The following is an 18,302-nucleotide window of genomic DNA, read 5'->3' as shown; positions in this document are numbered from 1 at the left end:
CCATCAATGACCAGGTTACACAAGAACCCAAACATCAGCTGAGAACTTCAAATATCACTTGACTAACTTAGACTCAGTGTTCAAAATCCAATAAGATGAGCAGGAGTCTGGGCAAGAATGGCCTCTACAAAAATCTCTTCAGAAACCACTGCTGACCAAAAGCGGCACAGAGGCCTGGCCCATTTCATATTTATGTAAAAAACATCCTAATGTTGATCTCAAAAATTATGTAAAAAGAAAATTCAGTTGATTTCTGAGACAAACTGCACTATTTAGAAGATGTAAATCTCCCTTAAAACCAACAGCATATTATTAAAATATATTGACAGTCATATAAGATTGTGTTTGTCATATTTGAAGCTTCTTGTCTTCAGAAGAATAAAGATGACTTAGTACAATTTATGAAATCTAGAATTCAGCTCTCTACCATCAGAAGAGATAACCAGACATCAGTTTGTGAATTAATGCCCAAAGACACTTGAGTTATGCAGCAGGTAAACAATCCAAAACACTGAATGGTTCAGTCGAAACCAAACTTTGACAGTGGTTGAAATGCCATGACATGACTTTAAATAGGCCGTCCTTGAGAACCTGCATCACCGTCGACTTAAAAGTAGTTTTGTAAAGAAGAGCAGTTCTATCAAGTGTGGCACAACTAGCTGTTAGTACTGGAACAGATTACCATTTCACTTAGCATCATGCTTGTTTGCATAGCTTTTTTCTCTTAAGAACTGATCACCATTTGAATATTAGCACAGTATGCAGCACTGCTGCCTTGCAATGCAACATAAAGGTCTGGAATCCTGACTGGGAGTTTTCTGCATCCCCATCCTTTGGATTTGTGGACTGTCTCTGGGTTCTCCCTCCCACAGTCCAACAACATGCATGTTTGCTTAATTGGTTGCTATAAATTACCTTTAGTTGTGTGTGTTGTGTGCATGGCTGTTTGTCGTGTGGTGGACTGGCGACCTGTCCAGCCTCTGACCCGACGATCACTGGAAGCAGGCCGCGGTCCCTTGAGCAGAGACAGGTTGTAGAAGGCTGAATAGCTGGATGAAGGGAGAAATACTTTTTCACAGCACTGTATGTTGAAAAGAGATGAAGAGCTGTGTTATTTCTGTATATAGGTTAATTTCCTCAGGTTATTGGCTGTAAGGTTTTTAGTCAATTTGCACGCATCCTCTCCCACTCTTCCTTCTCGCTCTCTATAGGATGACTCACCTCTCCGATGACAGCACTGTACCTTTATGGCCGGTGCGTATTTTTGGGCAATCTCATCCTGTTTATATTTCGGGTTCTTAGACAGCCTTTGGGGCCTCTGCAATTCATGGCTGTCACTTCTTGTGTGGTTCACGGAAAATGATAGAGGAAACCCAAATAAATATTGAAGGAAAAGCAAATGGAAATGACTTGTCTCTGTGTGCTGCTGAGGGTGAGTCTCGGTGCCGCGGGAGACGGGGAGATATTTACTGAAAAGATGTCCCCTTTTCTTCTCCTACCTTAAATAACACTACCAGCTGTCAGGACGGCTTGATGTCTAGACGGGAGAAATACATAATTGATGTGAAGAGACAGAAGTGAAGGGAGTTTTGGCCATGGCGGCGTATCTTGTTTGTATGCCATTCTGCTTGGAAGTAACATTTTGTAAATGTCATCTGCTCCACAGTGGGGTGGGGGATTGGGGAGAATCGGCCTGTAATGAGGAGAGCAATGTATCCTCTGACTTGGCTGTTGCTGTGGACACTGAGATAATGAGGCACATAGGTCATTGGAGATGAGTCAAACCCTCAGCCTAGGAGAGAAATAGATTAACTACAGTATAGGGAACAGAGCAGCGCATTCCCGAAGGACTTTTATTAGCTGTTAGCATACAGCCAAGAGGAGTGTCCTCGTGTCAAAACATTAGCGACGACTGAAAGCACGATGTTTCCCTAATGGCCGTATCCAGACAGGCCTGTGTGGGTATCTGACCTACGCCGTTTCGCCTGCACCACGACATGCAGTGCCAGTGACAAAGTTGTTCTGTGATGCTTCCTGTAACGGCGGCGCGCGTGTGTGATGCGACTGTGCTCCTAGGCGATCACCCGTTTGAGTGTGAATTCTGCGGGAGCTGCTTCAGAGACGACGGCACGCTCAGGGGCCATAAACGCATCCACACCGGGGAGAAGCCCTACGAGTGCAACGGCTGCGGCAAGAGGTTCAGCCTGAAACACCAGCTGGAGACGCACTACCGGGTTCACACAGGTGAGACGCTTGAAGTCGTACACCGACACAGTTCATTGCAACGTTATTCATGCCCCTTCATGTTTCATCTGAATATTGTTGGGATTTTATGCGGTAGACCAACACAAAGCAGTGCATGTTGTTGATGGAATCATCATGTTTGCCTTTTGGCTTTTCTCTCTAGGGTTTGCTACAGTGGGTCATCTGTCTCCGTCTGACCCCATCTTTCACAGTGTAGTTGATGGAACATGATTTTTAAAATTGAAAATTGTCCTTGCAATGATCTGAAAAAACAAAGTATTTTTTTCGGCCCCCCTTATATTGTAGAAGTAACTCCAGGACCACACAAAGAAACACGGGACAGCTACACCTGCTACACCTTCTGGTGTTGGTCTCTACAAAACTCTGACAATTTTTCTATGCAAAATAGTTCAAGTGGAGCCAGATTTGATAGACTAATTCTAAAAGTTTTTAAAGATTTTAATTTGATTTATGCCTGGACTTTGACTAGACCAGAAGGTAAGAATCATTCTCAGCCTCTAATCTTCTAAAACCTCTTACAAGATTATTTCTGGGCTGAAATATAATTACTTTAATCTTACTCCTGGTATAATATGACCAGTTTTCCTGCATCTGCTCTGTAGTGGCAGCATTGTGCTGCATATCTGTGCCTCTGTGATGCACAGATATGCAGTGAGTTGAGCAGTGGTAGCTTTCTGCTGCAAGTGACATTCTCCATCCAGCTGGTTTAAAGGGCTTTTGGTTGATCTGCTCCATGTTCACTTTCATCACTATGTTTGATCCTTTATAAACATCCTAGGCCCTCGTGGAGGAACCGAGATAAAAGTAAACAGGTTTATTTTAAAGTTTAGCCTCATTAAATTTGATCTTAGTGTATTCTCAATGGTAACATTTTGAATGAATGAATTGTGGTTCCACTTCACAATTATGTGGTTCATTGTTTTGGTTTATCACATAAAATTCTAATAAAATCCATTGAAGCTTGTGAATGTGATGTGAAAATAGAGGAAACATATGAAGGTGTTTGAACATTTAATGTAAGGCCCTGTACCTTTCATGTACTACTTACCAAGGCCAGAAAAAATTGATTCTTTTCATTAACACACATTCTCCATTCAGTAAGTCGATTTAAAGAAACCGTACAGCAACACACTCACTCACACACACACAAAGCATGCACGACGCACACACACACACGCACACACACACACGCACACACACACACACACACACACACACACACACACACACACACACACACACACACACACACACATAATCCTTCAAACTACCACCTTATTAAGCAGGCTATTACAAAAATAACCATTTGAGACTGAATAGTCATTTTCAATTCATTTTCCTTCTCGTCTGATCAGGCTGTTCCAGTCACACATGAATCTGTACAAAAGTGACCAAAGTTTTAGATTTTCCTTTTCAAAATTAGTTTTTGATTCTGAACTGGACATTAAAAAAATGATAGAAAGCATACAAGAGTAAATATTGGTTAATTTGTTTCAAACAAAGAGCTTGATGAGATGCTTTAATCCAACAAGTTTTCAATTTCAATTTTATTCCTTAGGTGTAGCTGCTGCTGCTCAAGTCTGACACCCAGTGGTTTGCTTTGGTTCCATAATGTGGCGCTCAGTGTACATTGGCTATGATTTATACACAAAGTTCCTATAACGTTTGTCATTTTCCAGACTACCAAGTTAAGTTTTCAGCTATTTAATGCAGAAAGTTCAAAATGCATTTAAAGCTAATATTGGCTGGAAAAGGTAGACACTGCAGATAAAAAAAAAAGTTTAAGAGAAATCTGGAAAGTTAACTGCAGATTCCCTTTTAGAAATAAATATCCGTTTCTTCTAAAGCCATGGTCAAGTCAAGTTTGTTTGAATTGTCTTGTTGCTTAAATGTGCTTTACATGTCAAGGTTCCTATGCAGTCTGGAATAATATGAGATGCCATGATGGTGCGCAAGCTATGGCACAAGTACCCCGGTGGTCCTTGGTCTGCCTTTAGTGGTACTCAATAACTTTAGCCTAATTATTTGCAAGGTAAACAGCCCATTTATGAAAAATAACACTCTGGACTTTTCAAGGTTCCAATACATACATCATGTTTTTTTTTTACGGAGTTCCATCAAAAACAAGGAAGGAAAAAGGATACACGAAATAGAATGAATTATTAAGAGAAACCCGAACAGAGAGATGGAAGAAGAGGAGAGAAACGGGGGGGACAGGAATGAAGTAACACACGGGAGTAAAGCAGTCGGGTCATAAGAGGAAAGAAAAGAAGAACACAAGAGTAGAAGGAAGGAACGATACAAGGAAAGAGAAGGATGGACAAGAGGGAGAAAGGAARCAAGGAGAGAAAAGTAAACAGAGTGGGCATGGGGGAAGAAAGGAGGAGACAAGGAAGATGTAAGGAAGACAAAGCAGAAGAACATGAAGAAAGAATGGAAAGGACAACATTTAGTCTGTGGGACAAGGATAAAATATGGAGATAAAAATCACTTTATATTCTCTGTTATTTTTTCCGCATTTAAACAAACCAGCAAAGTGCTGAAAACAATTGCCACCTTTTTCCAGACAGCAGATTCTGGAAAAATATCAGTGAGCTACAACATCAAATTATCATCAAAAATCCAGCTACAGACTCATTTTAATCCTCCGTTTGTTTGTTTGTTTGTTTGTTTGTTTGTGGCCTTTTCTTAGGTGAGAAGCCATTTGAGTGCAAGCTTTGCCACCAGCGTTCCAGGGACTACTCGGCCATGATCAAGCACCTGCGTACGCACAACGGAGCCTCTCCGTACCAGTGCACCATCTGCCAGGACTTCTGCCCGAGCCTGGCCGCCATGCAGAAGCACATGAAGGGCCACAAGCCYGAGGACGTGCCGACCGACTGGAGGATAGAGAAGACGTACCTGTACGTCTGCTACGTCTGAGCAGGACTTGGACACCAGGCGCAGAAACCGTCACGACTGGGTGAAAACTGGGGCTGCTGGGTTTAATGCTGAACCGTTAAAAAGTATTCTGCTGTTTTAGGGCAAAGTGTCCCTTAGAGATAGAAAAGAAGAAAAGGGTTTTTTTGGGGAGAGGCGGGTGTTTTGTAACCCAGACGTACAAAGCAGGATTACAGAAGTGTTTACAGAGTAAAGCTGCAGCTAATGATTACTTTTATTAGCAGTTGAATTATTCCGAATATGAAGAATGCTGTAAAGTAGAGACAACTTGGCAATGACATTCTAAATAAATGAGAGTCAAATCCAAAGAGATTTACTTAGCCTTTCTCTAAATCTCAAACTCTGACATTTCGAGGAGCAGAGAGCACGGCTGTCCTTGTAACAGTTAAAGAAATTAATTAGAAAAGCTGCTGACAGATTCCTGATGATTTAACTGTTCGAGTCCTCACACACACACACACACAAACACACGATACCCCGCGCGCAGGTTAGATATCACGTCTTGAGAATCTATTGTGGTGAAAACATCAACACCACAGTGAATGACCGCTGACCTGCAGCAACCACAGGATTTGAGCGACTGTCGTCTTCAGTTGTGTTAAAAATATACCCTTAAAAGCTCCATTTGCTAAACTTTGCAACTTCTCTCTCCTAATTTCCTCTGACTTAGCTTTGTTTCCCTGCTGGGTTTTCAGTTTGGAGTCCAGTTTTTTTTTTCTGCATGTTCTTTTTTTTTTTTTCTTTACTTGAACGGCTGACCTCATGAGCTTGATCTCTTTAATTGCCTTGTCTTCTCATGCAGTCAGCGTTGATTTGGAGGCGACTCGCTCGCAAATCTGAGTTGCTTCCRTGAAAAGTTTTTTGCTATTTATATGTTRTCTATGTGTTACCAAATATATGTGCTGGTTTTCATCACGTGGTCTGTGTCTGTAGGGATGTTTCCTCGTAGAGCAAGCTCTACCTCCTCACTAGAGACGCACCGAGAGACTGGCACCGGGCAAATTTCAGCTGGATTGGCCCCGACCAGTGATGGTSCGCATAAAGTTAAACTGTCTTCAGAACGGGTTGCTATAGCAGCACCAATCTTCACAGTAGATGCTGTTATGAAGAGAAGAAGCCTTAATGTTAGCCGTTTCTAGCCGTTAGTGAAGTGACTAAGAATAAAATCAGAGGAGGAAGAGAGATGCAAAGAGCTATTTAAAAGGAAACTAACAATTTGCTGCAACAAAGTGAGAGAGCAAGACTTGAAGCAGATAATAGTAAGGCTGAACAGAGAACAGCAAATCAACTTTTTTTGTGCATTTTCTGTTTTSAGTATCCATTCTTGTAAAGCAACAAATCCATAAAACATGCTTCTTAATATATACACATTTTTTATGTGTACAACTAGCACAAACRTTTTCTGTCAATTTTTCTCTTGGGGCCTCCGGACCAGAAGGGGTCCCCTTGGAAATTGCCAAATGTGCTTCTTCTACCATCCCTTGTATTACAGAACAAAAATCCTCTTTTATTACATCTGTTCTCACCCATTGGRTTGCAAAGCAGCAATAAATTCCTTTGTTGTAATCTTCTAAGTTGGAAACTTTACATTGTATGAATGTAACTTAACATATCCAATGATAAATGCAAACATTTTGTTTCATGGTAGCTATCCATGTAGTACTTGTGAGTTAAAAACTAAAAAACACCTGGGAATATTATGAACACATTCCGAGAATATGGTTTCAATAGACTTGGAAAGTATGCTCCAGTGTGGCCTCGATAGTCCAGGGTGGAGGGAATAATCAGAGCACCCGATGGAGATCTGCAGAGTGCATGTTGGGGTCACGGCTTTGGTTCCCCWGTAGTTCTATGTGCACCGAATTGGTGAATAGCACAGTTACACCGAAATGTACTCACAAWTTWTTTTTTTTGTCAAAATAAAGCWAAAATATATTTCCCCCCAAMTATTTTTTAATTTTCTTTCGAAAGGTCGACCTTTTGTATTTTGAATTCCAGAATTATTCATGTCCGTTCCCATGAAAATCCTRTTATATTGCATGGAAATTTTCCAACTAAGAACATTKCTGGAATTTTGCTACCCTGCTCACACACACGCACACATGCGCGTGCACACTGCGAGGTCACCTTTGCTCCTAATATTTAAAACAATACATGACCTTGCATGGCAAGAAAGCTAAAAAATTATTCAGAATATTGTTCTTATTTCTTCTAAGTTCTCAAAGAGAAATTAAAATYAGTCAAACTCTGCATCAGGAGGGCAAAGCTTTGCAAAAAAAACCCAAAAAAACAGATGGGTTACTGGTGGCACAATTCCAAACTCTATCGCTTACTGGTTTTTAATTTTCACTGCAAATTATTTTTCAGCAAGATTCATTTAAAAAAAAAAAACAATTTCCATGGTCAAACGGTGTGTAAAGAAAAAAAAACGTGACAAGCCTCTGCAAGGCTTTTAAGTGTTTATTTTTTAAATCATCGCTTCTATATAGATGTCTTATAAAAATCACAGAATCAGAATTTTCTATTAGAAAAGATAAAAAAAATAACATGAAAATAAGTTGTGTTTTTATAAAACATGAGCAGAAAATTCTGACATCCGACTCCTATGAGGTGCAGGTCGTCGTTGGTCGTAGTGTAGCTGTAAACGTACTGTCATGGTATGTGATTCCCCCTGTGTGAGCCCGACGCCGCCTTTTTAGATTTGAACACGTCGTATTTTATTTTATTTTTTGTATTACGGTAATTTGCTATTTGTTTACATTCGGTATGATTTGAGAGACATCTTAATGTTTGTGTGTGTGTTTTGTTTTGTTTTTGTAYGAGTTTGATTAAGACCCCTCCCTCGTGCCTCTTTTATAAGTAGAGCATAAATGTGCTTGAGTACATGGGTYTGTGCTGTCGGTTGGTGTTTTCTGGGTGTTTGTTTATTGTTACTAAAACTAAAGATAGACTGCCATGTAGATCCACTTTGTCTGAACATTGCAAATGGAAGCAACATACTGTGATAGTGGCTGATAATCTGATGCAAGGCCTGAGCAACTTTTTATGGGGGAAAAAAAAATAAAGAAATAATAAATAAAAAGAAAAGCGCGCGGCTCGTCTCAAACCGTTCCCTTCAGAGTGACAATGGACTGACATCTCTGGACGATGAGCRAAATCTTGGCGTATGCAGGCATTACCGAAGCCTCTCTAAGTAGCCAACAACACTCAGTGCCATGAAAACCCACAGTCACTGTATCYATTCTACATGAACATGCACTATAAAATGGATTTCCTCGGTGGACCAAAAGAAATAGAGCACTTTTGTTTGAAAAGGATTTTTTTTTCTTTGATCTTTGTATGTTGTGATAATGCAGCTGTCTTTTATTTGATGTGTCCTAGAAGGATGTGATTAGCATTGTTTAGATTATGTCACTGTCTGTCTACCTCAGGACCAGATCAAAGCTCGAGCTGGTATCCAATCAGGGTTGTTCTTCTTGCCATGTGTGCAGTAAAGAAAAAAAAAAAAAGAAAAAAAATGGGGAAAAAAAAGAAGAAAAAAAATCAGAAAAATCCCTCTTCATTACAGCTTTGTAACACAGTGTGTGCAAATGTTTTCTCAGTGTGGATTCAGGCACAACTCTGTATGCGTCAGTGTTCAGTGGCATGGTTTAAAAAAAGAATAAAACGATTTACTATTTTATGCACCTCGTCTCGGTTTCCTGCTGTTGCTTCTGTCTGCTTTCGGAGCTTTTATTTGATCCTCTCCGCACCAAACATGCACGTTATTTACACCTGCCTGACATGTTCTAAATATGCAACACCTTTTTATCGGCGTCCTATAGAACTGCCATAGAAAACAGAATCTATAATATGTTTAGACTTTTTTAAGAAATCAAATGATAGTTTGCTCAAGTTTGTACTTCTAACCACTTGAAGCTGGCAGCAGCTAAAGATTTTCCCTGCCATTTTTTTTATACAACTAATTTATTCAGTTCACTTGAAGCCATTCCCGCAGTTTCTATATTCTAATTATTTCAGCTGTTCCTGTTATTTCTGCCAATAAAAATAGGCAAGCAACTAACAAGCGTAAACTTTGGATATAATACCCCATAATGAAAGCACTCTCCTGTAWGGGGGAACAAATACTTAAACCCCACACAACTATACTGTTATTGCCAGCCAATAAACATATCTAAAAAGGCTTGTGGGGTTGTTGCTTTTCCATTTATTGTAGTAGAATAATCACATTTTTTTTTTATTATTTTAAGAAGTTGTTTCAACAATACAGAAGTCTCTGGCTCTCCAGACATTTACCCTTTAAATGATTCTAATTTGTGGAGCCCAACAGGTATAATATCAGTAATTAATCTTGATCAATACTTGGATGGGATCCTGTGCAGAACAGAGCAGTTTTGTGTTTCTGGAAGTTATATTCTCAAAAATATAACCTCCAGAGTCAAAAATAAACTTCACAGTTTGATTACACATGCATAGTTGGCACATAAATTGTGTCCAAGAGATGTTTTTTTTTTATTATTGCTTAAAAGTTTAAACTGTGCAGTCTGCTGCTGCAGAGTGAGCACTCTGTTGATTGGCATCATCTTTCTTGGGTATATTTTACAGTTGGAACAGTAAATAGTTGCAAGGTTTTTTATTTTTAGAGAAATGTCTGAAGTGGTAGAAGTTAGATAAAATTGTTTCAGAAATAACTGGGGTAAAACTCCAGAGCTTCACATGGGAGCAACACTGAGCATCTGCAGACAACTGGAAAGTTAAGTGGAACCACAAAACGTTATTTTATTTGCTTACCGAGTGAGTTTTAATCTCTACTTTCCATGGAGCACAAAGGTTTTTAAAGGTTTTAATTTTTCAAAACATCTAGCCAAATTAATTAATTACTTAATTACTTGGTTTAGTGATCTCATTCCTTAAACCTAAATACTGTAGAACTCTAGTTCCAGCCTTGTGTTGTAATGCAGGACGTACATAATGTGTTGGAAGCAGGGAGCCAGTAAGAGTGGCAGAGATTTTATATTAAATTGTTTCTTAATTCAGGATTTTTYCCTACTGAATACATGTATTCAGATTAAAATGTTGGATTTTTTCCACCTCATTTTTCAGTGTGATACTACATGATTCATTTMCTTCCAGTATTTATCAGGGTTGTCAATAAATATGGCATCCTGTGTTCTAAAAGTAATCAAATTGCAGGAAACTTTATCATATCACTTCATTTTCAATATCTCTGCATAACTGTATTTATTTATTTCCTTTCAGTTTGTCGTTTTTTTCTTCTGTAATGATTGAAGTATTCTTCTGATCATTTTTTATTTGTTTAGTTTCTCCAGCATTAAAAATGTATAAAGCGTTACCAACTGACAGCTTGCTTGTCCAAGTGATTGAAAAATGCATAAACGATGGTAACCTAAAGGTAGAGACATTTGAAAAGGCAAAGCAGCAACGCCTCACATCTCTGAAGCTGCAGGCAGAAAACGGCCAGAAAAAAAAAATATTCTCATCAAGTGTCAGTCTTCTGTATCTGTACCAACACTTTACCTTGTGGATAACCTCAACAAACATATGAAAACATCTGTTATGTGTTAAGGTCTTAGCCAAAGGCTATTTTAATTATGGATTTTGATTAAGTTATGGATTGATGAAATTTTGGGCCTTGGAGCTAAACGTAATCATTTCTGAAAGTCTTTCTGAGTTGAAACAGTTACTCTCTTTTTTCCCCCCTCCACTCGATTAGTTGAACTTTTGTGCAGACCCAGAGTGAAAGAACAGTAAGAGAACTGTTTACAGCAACATAACTGCAAAAAGGAGTTTGGTGTATTAAAGATAATATTTAAAATTGCATGTCGATTTAAACAAAAAGTCAATTTAAGATGAGAAAAGCTAAATGAAAACAGGGTAATGTTGACATTGGCAGCTTTGATTTTTTTTTTTTATAGTCATTCCCCTTCAATTTTTTTAGTGTCTCCACTAAAACTGCCTCTCAAAGAGATGCAATGTTATAATGGSTTTAATATTTAATTCATTGTCACCGTTTTGCTCTTGTATCATGTTGTTTTTCCTTTCACATTTTCGTTTCCCTAAAATCCTGTTTAATTCACTCAATTCAGTTGCATCATCTCACCAAAGTAAATGTAAACACGCCCAATAAGTYTGAACAAATACAGATTTATATTAGTCAAAGCATTTGCTAAATACAAGCTAAACTCCAACTAGTTATGCGTGCAGGGAGTAGAAAATACAAAAGAAAGTTCCTGCAGCATCAGAAAGGCTYGTTTCTTTGATATCTTGGTYCTTGGATCCCTATTTCCCTGCAAATGAATCACCACTGAGCTGGACCCTTAAAAGCTCTTCAATTGTATGTTTAGGATTGTTGCTCCTCTGAATGATTTGCAGCGCTCTGCTCAGTCTACCAGCACCACATGCTTCTGTTATGCCATCCTCAGGTTTCCTAAATTRTTCTGACATCACATTTTAGCTTCTACCTGCATGTTTCCATATTTTATTGTCATTAATTCAGTTTTGATTAGAAGCATTTTATTGAAATCAGTGGACTTCTGATTGCTAGCTAAGCTCTCCACACTCCCACCCCACTCTTGTTTTTATTTTAAAATATTTGATTTATGTTCAAACAAATAAATTCCCTTAGCATTAAGCTTTTGACACTGTGACATTATCATAAAAATGTTAATAACACAAACATGACTGACAGATTGGGTACATATGGCAACAGAACTGCAGTCATAATTTACATCAACGCCACAATGTTSTGCAGAATCCAAATGATTAAATGTATTAAATGTTCTGTTATCCATCTCTATACTTGTCAGGCAAAAAAATAATAAAACTGCTTTTAAGTGTATTTTTGTTTAAAATATAGCATCAGAGTAATTGGTATATCTTTTTCTCCCCAAAAAGGCATTAAAATGAATATTTGCTGAAGGACTGATAACCCCTTGCAACATCTGTAAAGGAAAACAATCATATATATTTATCTACAGCTGGTCAGCAAAAAATAACGACACATCAGCTTCTTAAAGGTGCATCAACAATGTCATATTTAGACCTGAATCAGCATGTGGGGGAAGAAAGGCCGAGGAACCCAAAGCCTTCAATAATATTCAGTTACATTTTGAGAGATTTAAAAGGGATCGGAAGGTTGTAGGTTCGACTCCAGCTTCCTCCTGCCACATGTCGATGTGCATCTGGGCAAGGGACTTAACCCCAAATTGCCTACCGATCTGCATATCGGCGTATAAATGTGTGAGCATTTGTGAGTGTGAATGGGTGAATGTGACTCTATGGGTGAATGTGACTCACTTAAAGCGCTTTGAGTGGTCAAAATGATTGGATAAAGTGCTATATAAGTTCAGTCCATTTACCATTTAAAAACTTCAATTATAAGCGTGATAATTCACAGCTCTTCTTCAGAGTATTCATATCTTTTAGAGTTTCCACAACATAACTTATCAAAACATTTTAAACCTAGTCTTTTAAATCTAGTCGTAAACTGTATTCTTACGGTTTTTAAACTGGAAGAACCATTTCCATTAAAATGCATTGAAACTGCGGCATATCTGAACCGGCTCAGCTTTGGTTCTGCTGTCCTAATGCAGGCTGGGCTGCATTAAGCTTAGCAGGAACTACCTCCATCTGTCCAGATTGTTCCAGATCTGCCTGAAGCTCTTAAAGAGACAAAGTCAATTACTGTCGCAAGGGGAATATCATTCAATAATTAAGTGGCCTTCAAAATTAATTCCAGGACCCAGGTAATYTATTAATAAATTTAATTTTTTTTCTGTAAAAATGAAGTATGTAGGGGAGATGTATTAACATGAGGTTTAATAATTCTTCGTTTGATGGCTAGCATTCATTTTATCTAAGCTTTTTAGGTTTTGATTAATCTACCTTACCCAGTTTAGTTGCAGGACTCAAAATTCAAACAGCCTTGTTGTCCTGAGCGTATCTAACCTTCCCCAGATCTCATCATCTAAGATCCGAGCAGAAAGGAGTCGTGCGATTCTGACCGTGCGATAAGACAGAATCACTTCCAGCTCAGGCAGGGCCCCGCTCTCGGGCCGGAGCCTCTCCGAGTCTGCGTGGGAGCCGCTTCTAATGAAATCTCCTCTGTTTAATTAGAGCCAGCGTGGTGGGCAGCTAAAGCAAACCACATTACTCACCATCTGCTAAGAGCGCCGCTGCTCTTACCCACACTCACTATCATTAGCCGCTACAAGACAAGATACAAACACGTACATGACAGCCGTTTATTCATCCTGCCAGCGCCGACGCGGACGCAGCCGCACGCCATTTAGAGGCCCTCTCCTGCTGAGACCTGTCACAAACGCACTGCCCTGTGATTAATGTATGTTGCACCACAAAGCATCTAAATGAGAGTAGTCATCAGAGTTTAACCAGCAGAGCTGCAATCAGCTCTACAAAACACACTCCAGCATTTTTAACAACAAACTGTCCTCCAACAACTACTATTACTGATTCTACACATGGAAATGCAGAAAATGTTGATGTTCACGTCAACTGTTTTTTGACAAGGTTATACRTTTAAACATGAACACAGTTCTTCATATCCACCACAAGAGGGCAGCATGTTACAGCAGATGGCTTCTCCTGCTTTAGTTTGTGTGTGTTACATGGACGGCTCACATTCAGCACATGATGTAGTGTTAGTGTGTGATGCTAACGACGCACATAGATCCGCTATGTCATCCTGTAAAGGTCAGTTCAGCCCCATCTGAACCTGATATGCAGCCATAAGACTCTTCACCCCACAGCGCAGCAGGATGCTGCAGGATGTCCTGCAGACACAACGGCTTTGTTCGATGATAATATACTTTAACCAGGAATAGTTATTMTTTACCTATGGTGTTTGCGCTGCATTTTGTGGTTTAGTCATTTTTAATTACTTTGTTTTATGTATTGTGCTGATTTATACGTCTTTCATTACATATTTTCTTTATAGCTGCATTTTTAATGCTAAGCTTTGAGCCAGACAAAACCAATACARGAGACACGATACCAAATATCATAATAACCTGGAAGATRAGCAAGTCAGCTCTTCCTAATTAAAGAAGTTTTCCAAACACATGATAAAGTTGCATCATTATTTTGATCTTTGAGTTTTATCTTCTAGAATTTTTAGTTTTTTTAATGTCAAATTAGATAAATTCATAAAAGAAAAATAAATCCAATAATAATGACATCAGTTGTCACTAGAGGTGGGCGATATGGACTTAGAAATTTATCATGATATTTTGTGGTATAATTATGATACTGAGAGAAGTGAATGATGCTCTTATGGAACAAACTGTGGACAAAATTGCAAAAATGAATATTTCCAATAATACTGCTAGTTTTGAGGGATTTTTTAAAAATATTAACTCCRACTTATCAAGACAACACTAAATCAAAAATTCTTATAAGAAATTTTTCACAATGATTGATAAATGCCCACACCTAATAATCACCAAATGTATTAAGACATAATTGGAATAAAAAGTAAACAATCTTCAAATCTTCATTACAGTCTGAAGGCTCAAGCCTCATACTGTAAGCAGGGCCCATCTTCACACAGATCATGTGGATTTGTCATAAGAAAATATTCATTGTTTGATGTTGATGGTCCCGTTTACTAAAAGCTATATTTGGTGTGAGCTGAGTAAAACGATGGGATGTTTATCGACCTGCCTGCTGAATGACTGACCCTCTAGTCAAGAATTATTTCCACATCAGTCTGAAGGATTCGTAAAAATAGATTCTACTTATGAGAGTCAGAATAAATGTGCTCAACTGTCCAACCACTCTTCACTAAAACACACTGATAATRAGGCATAGGAGATTTTTACAACAAGGACAAGAATGTTTTGGTTTTAGTTAATAGTGTCCTCAACTGAGACCAACAAGAGGATGATGATTTTGGTGAATATGAAAGAATGAGATCATGAGACATTTCATATGGTAAACAATGCATCTACATTTCTATACAGAGCAATACTAGAAGAACACAAAAATGTTTTATTTTGCAATAGGTTTGAAAAAGCATAGCATTATAACAATGCACAGAYGGTTAGATATTAAAGTATTTAAATATTTCATTTAAAGCCATTTTTTATCATTTCATACAGCAATATCATGTAAAGATACACAAAGGCGTTTATAGATTTGGACCAAAGCTTCATCAGTGACRATAGATGAGACTACACTGATCTGCAAATAAAAGGAAACATTCAACGTTAATTCAAAAGAGTGAAGAAAAGTCAAAATGAAAAAGATGAAAGGTGCAAAAACCATTCCTTCGAGTTCTCATGGCTACCTTCAAGTGAGAGGAATTAATTACCTTGTTAAGGCTGTGACTTATTCACAGTGATTGTTAGAAAAGGTCACAAGATGCAAATTTAGAAAATTGACTACTCGTACCTTTGATAATCAGCAGCTGCGCCTCCTCTAAACAGCCACATAGCATGCTGAAAATTTAAATAATTAATGTCTACACATTAAAGAAAGCTTTACCAAGCACATAGATTCAGATAACTGTTTGCAATTTCTTGGCAGCAAATGCAGACGGTGAAGGTCATGTTGAGGTCAGGGGAGAGCAGGAAAACTCAGATCACAAAGAGAAACACCAAAACCTGCTGGTGGATGTTTACAACAAGATCAACCATTCATAGACAAACAGCCTGATAAAGCTTTAAGAAAAATAAGCTGCTGACTAATCATGTTAAAGCTGCATAAGTTATTACTAGAGGGAAATTAAAAACTGTATCTTTTTTTTTTTCTTTTAACCCAAAAGCCAAGTAATTTTTTTCACAATTGTTCATTTTCATTTCTGTACAAACTTATATTTATATTCCTTCTTATGTTCAGAACTGAGAAATTACGTATGTAGATAGAAGCAAATGATGCAGTCAAAAGTTGAGGCAGAGAGAAAACATTATATACTGAACAGAAAGCCATAAAATTATGGCTAAACAAAAAGAGACTTGGAATAAAGTCTCAAACTCCAATCTATGTTATCTGGCTGACATAAGTGGACAAGAAGGAAGAAGTCAAAAGAAATACCATTTGAGAGGCAGGAGGAGAAATGCATTTTCATAYTGAAGAAACTTTATGCTCACAAACAACTACTATGGTCACTGTGTTGGTCTGGCTACTAAAACCCTGCTGCAATTACAGATCTGCAACATGTGGCATGATCTGTTGTTTCCTGTGGGAGTCCAGAATAATCCCAACACAAAGTGATGAACGTTTTTGGGTGGATTTAGAGTAGTCTGCCCTTAAGTCTCAACAATTTGTGTAGGAAGAATTCTGAGGAAAATCTGTGTTTTCACTTGATAAGCGGTTATATTTATRTTGGAAAGACCAAATATATTTCTATTTGCACTTTCTGGTTCYGTACAACAGATCATCTTTCATATATGATATTTCAGAGGGACAATGTTCCACAGGAGTTTATGTCAAAGCGCATTTAGGAATTATGCATAATTTTTGAAAAACAATGAAAAGGAAAACTGATAAGTTTATACAAGTTTCATTCTTTTAACATGTTTTGTGGTTGTCTAGTATTGAAGTTTCTTAAATGTCATGAAATATCTAAAAAAAAAAAAAGCACATCTTTATGTTTGTGTGTTTTKCTGGCTCGACTGTCCTTTCTCTATGACCTTTGGCGTCCATCTCCTCTGAGAAGTCAAAGTCAAAGACATCAAAAAATATAAAAGCCCACAAATGAGGGCATGAATTTTAAATGGGTTGGAGAAGCTGGATTTAATTTTTTAAAAAGCTGATTAAGACGGTTAAAAACACACGTTAAAAAAAAAACAAACAAACAAAAAACAGGCTCTGTTTGGACCTCATGRCGGATTTCCAGGTGGCGACCAAGAGACCACGTCTGATGTTTAAGGTTTGGACGTCGGACAGAAGCAGGCACACTAATGACTGAGATAAGAGCGGAGCTGATTAAATCTGAGCACACGGAGCTGGGAGAGCACAGACTGACAGATGAAGATCCAAACTGGCCAGCAGCCAGCATCTTCACAGAGCAGCTTCAGACCGGGATCCACCAAGAAACCTGGGAGGTTCACACAGGGGCTGCTGCAACTGTGCTGCACTGGAGACATTTTATTTTAAACTTCTGATAAAGCAAAGGTCTAGCCAGGACAAAACAGATTTTACACCGTTTCTTACAGTGAATTAAGAAATTAAAAAGAAAATGACTGCATTTGCTTYCAGTAAAGGTTGACAGTGTTGAAAAATCTCTAAATATTCAGTTGGTTTGTCCAATCAGCAGTACATAAAGGCTTATTTAASATCTTATTTGAGATGCAGCAAATATTTGACTTGTTTGATATGAAATTATGAAAAATGTAGAATTATTCATATTTTACAGTTTTAATACTGCAACTAAGCAGCAGCAAAAATCTAATCCCTACACTGACTAACTCTGTAAAGCAGCTTAAAGTGCACCACATATTTTCTGGATGTCTCTCTATATGATAAAGGAAACTACTGGTCGATACAAGGAAGCTATAAAGCATCTTCAGCAGCAAAGTACAGAGCCCCCGAAAGCAAAGACAGATTGGAAATACTTCAAATTTAAGTGAAAACAGTGAAGAAAACATAAAGGGTGACTTTGAAAATAAACGAGAACAGGAGATAAAAGGCTTGTTTACCACCGAGTTACATCACCTCCCAAATTCACAGGACTAAGGCTTTGTGGTAGCGAACAGACCACCTGCTGCACTTCCAACGTTCAAAAGACAAAGGTTTTCTCATCCAATACAAGATTTCAGCCTGTGAGAGACACAGTACACTACGCTGCACTGCACGCTACCTGATGCTAAAAAGAACAAAGAAAATAGAGATCATCTAAATCTCATAGTACAATCTGGATGTTGCATTCACAGTAAAAGTTACATCATTTCCAGGTCAAATTTCCTAAAACAGTCTTTGTTTAAGGAAAATGCTAATAAAAAAAACAAAAAAACAACAACACCTCAGTACATGTGTTAAAGTCTGTGGAAGGTTCTGGATATTTATAATCACAGAAAACAGACGTGATTATGATACGATTCATTTCATTAAACTCT

At 38.2% G+C, this 18,302-nt stretch overlaps 1 protein-coding gene across 1 annotated transcript in view; it reads left to right on the top strand.

Moving 5' to 3' along the window:
- zbtb16b (zinc finger and BTB domain containing 16b) overlaps positions 1-8,891 on the top strand; it is a 33,006-nt gene extending 24,115 nt beyond the window's left edge. The window contains exons 6-7 of the mRNA XM_008424969.2: positions 2,077-2,244; positions 4,958-8,891. Of these exons, the coding sequence (XP_008423191.1) occupies positions 2,077-2,244; positions 4,958-5,187 (398 nt within the window). The 3' untranslated portion in view covers positions 5,188-8,891. The remainder of the gene's footprint in view (positions 1-2,076; positions 2,245-4,957) is intronic.
- The last annotated feature ends 9,411 nt before the right edge of the window (positions 8,892-18,302 follow it).

The sequence above is a fragment of the Poecilia reticulata genome, linkage group LG13, assembly GCF_000633615.1.
Source record: "Poecilia reticulata strain Guanapo linkage group LG13, Guppy_female_1.0+MT, whole genome shotgun sequence".
Lineage (NCBI taxonomy): Eukaryota > Metazoa > Chordata > Actinopteri > Cyprinodontiformes > Poeciliidae > Poecilia > Poecilia reticulata.
This window is presented reverse-complemented; position numbering and strand designations above follow the sequence as displayed.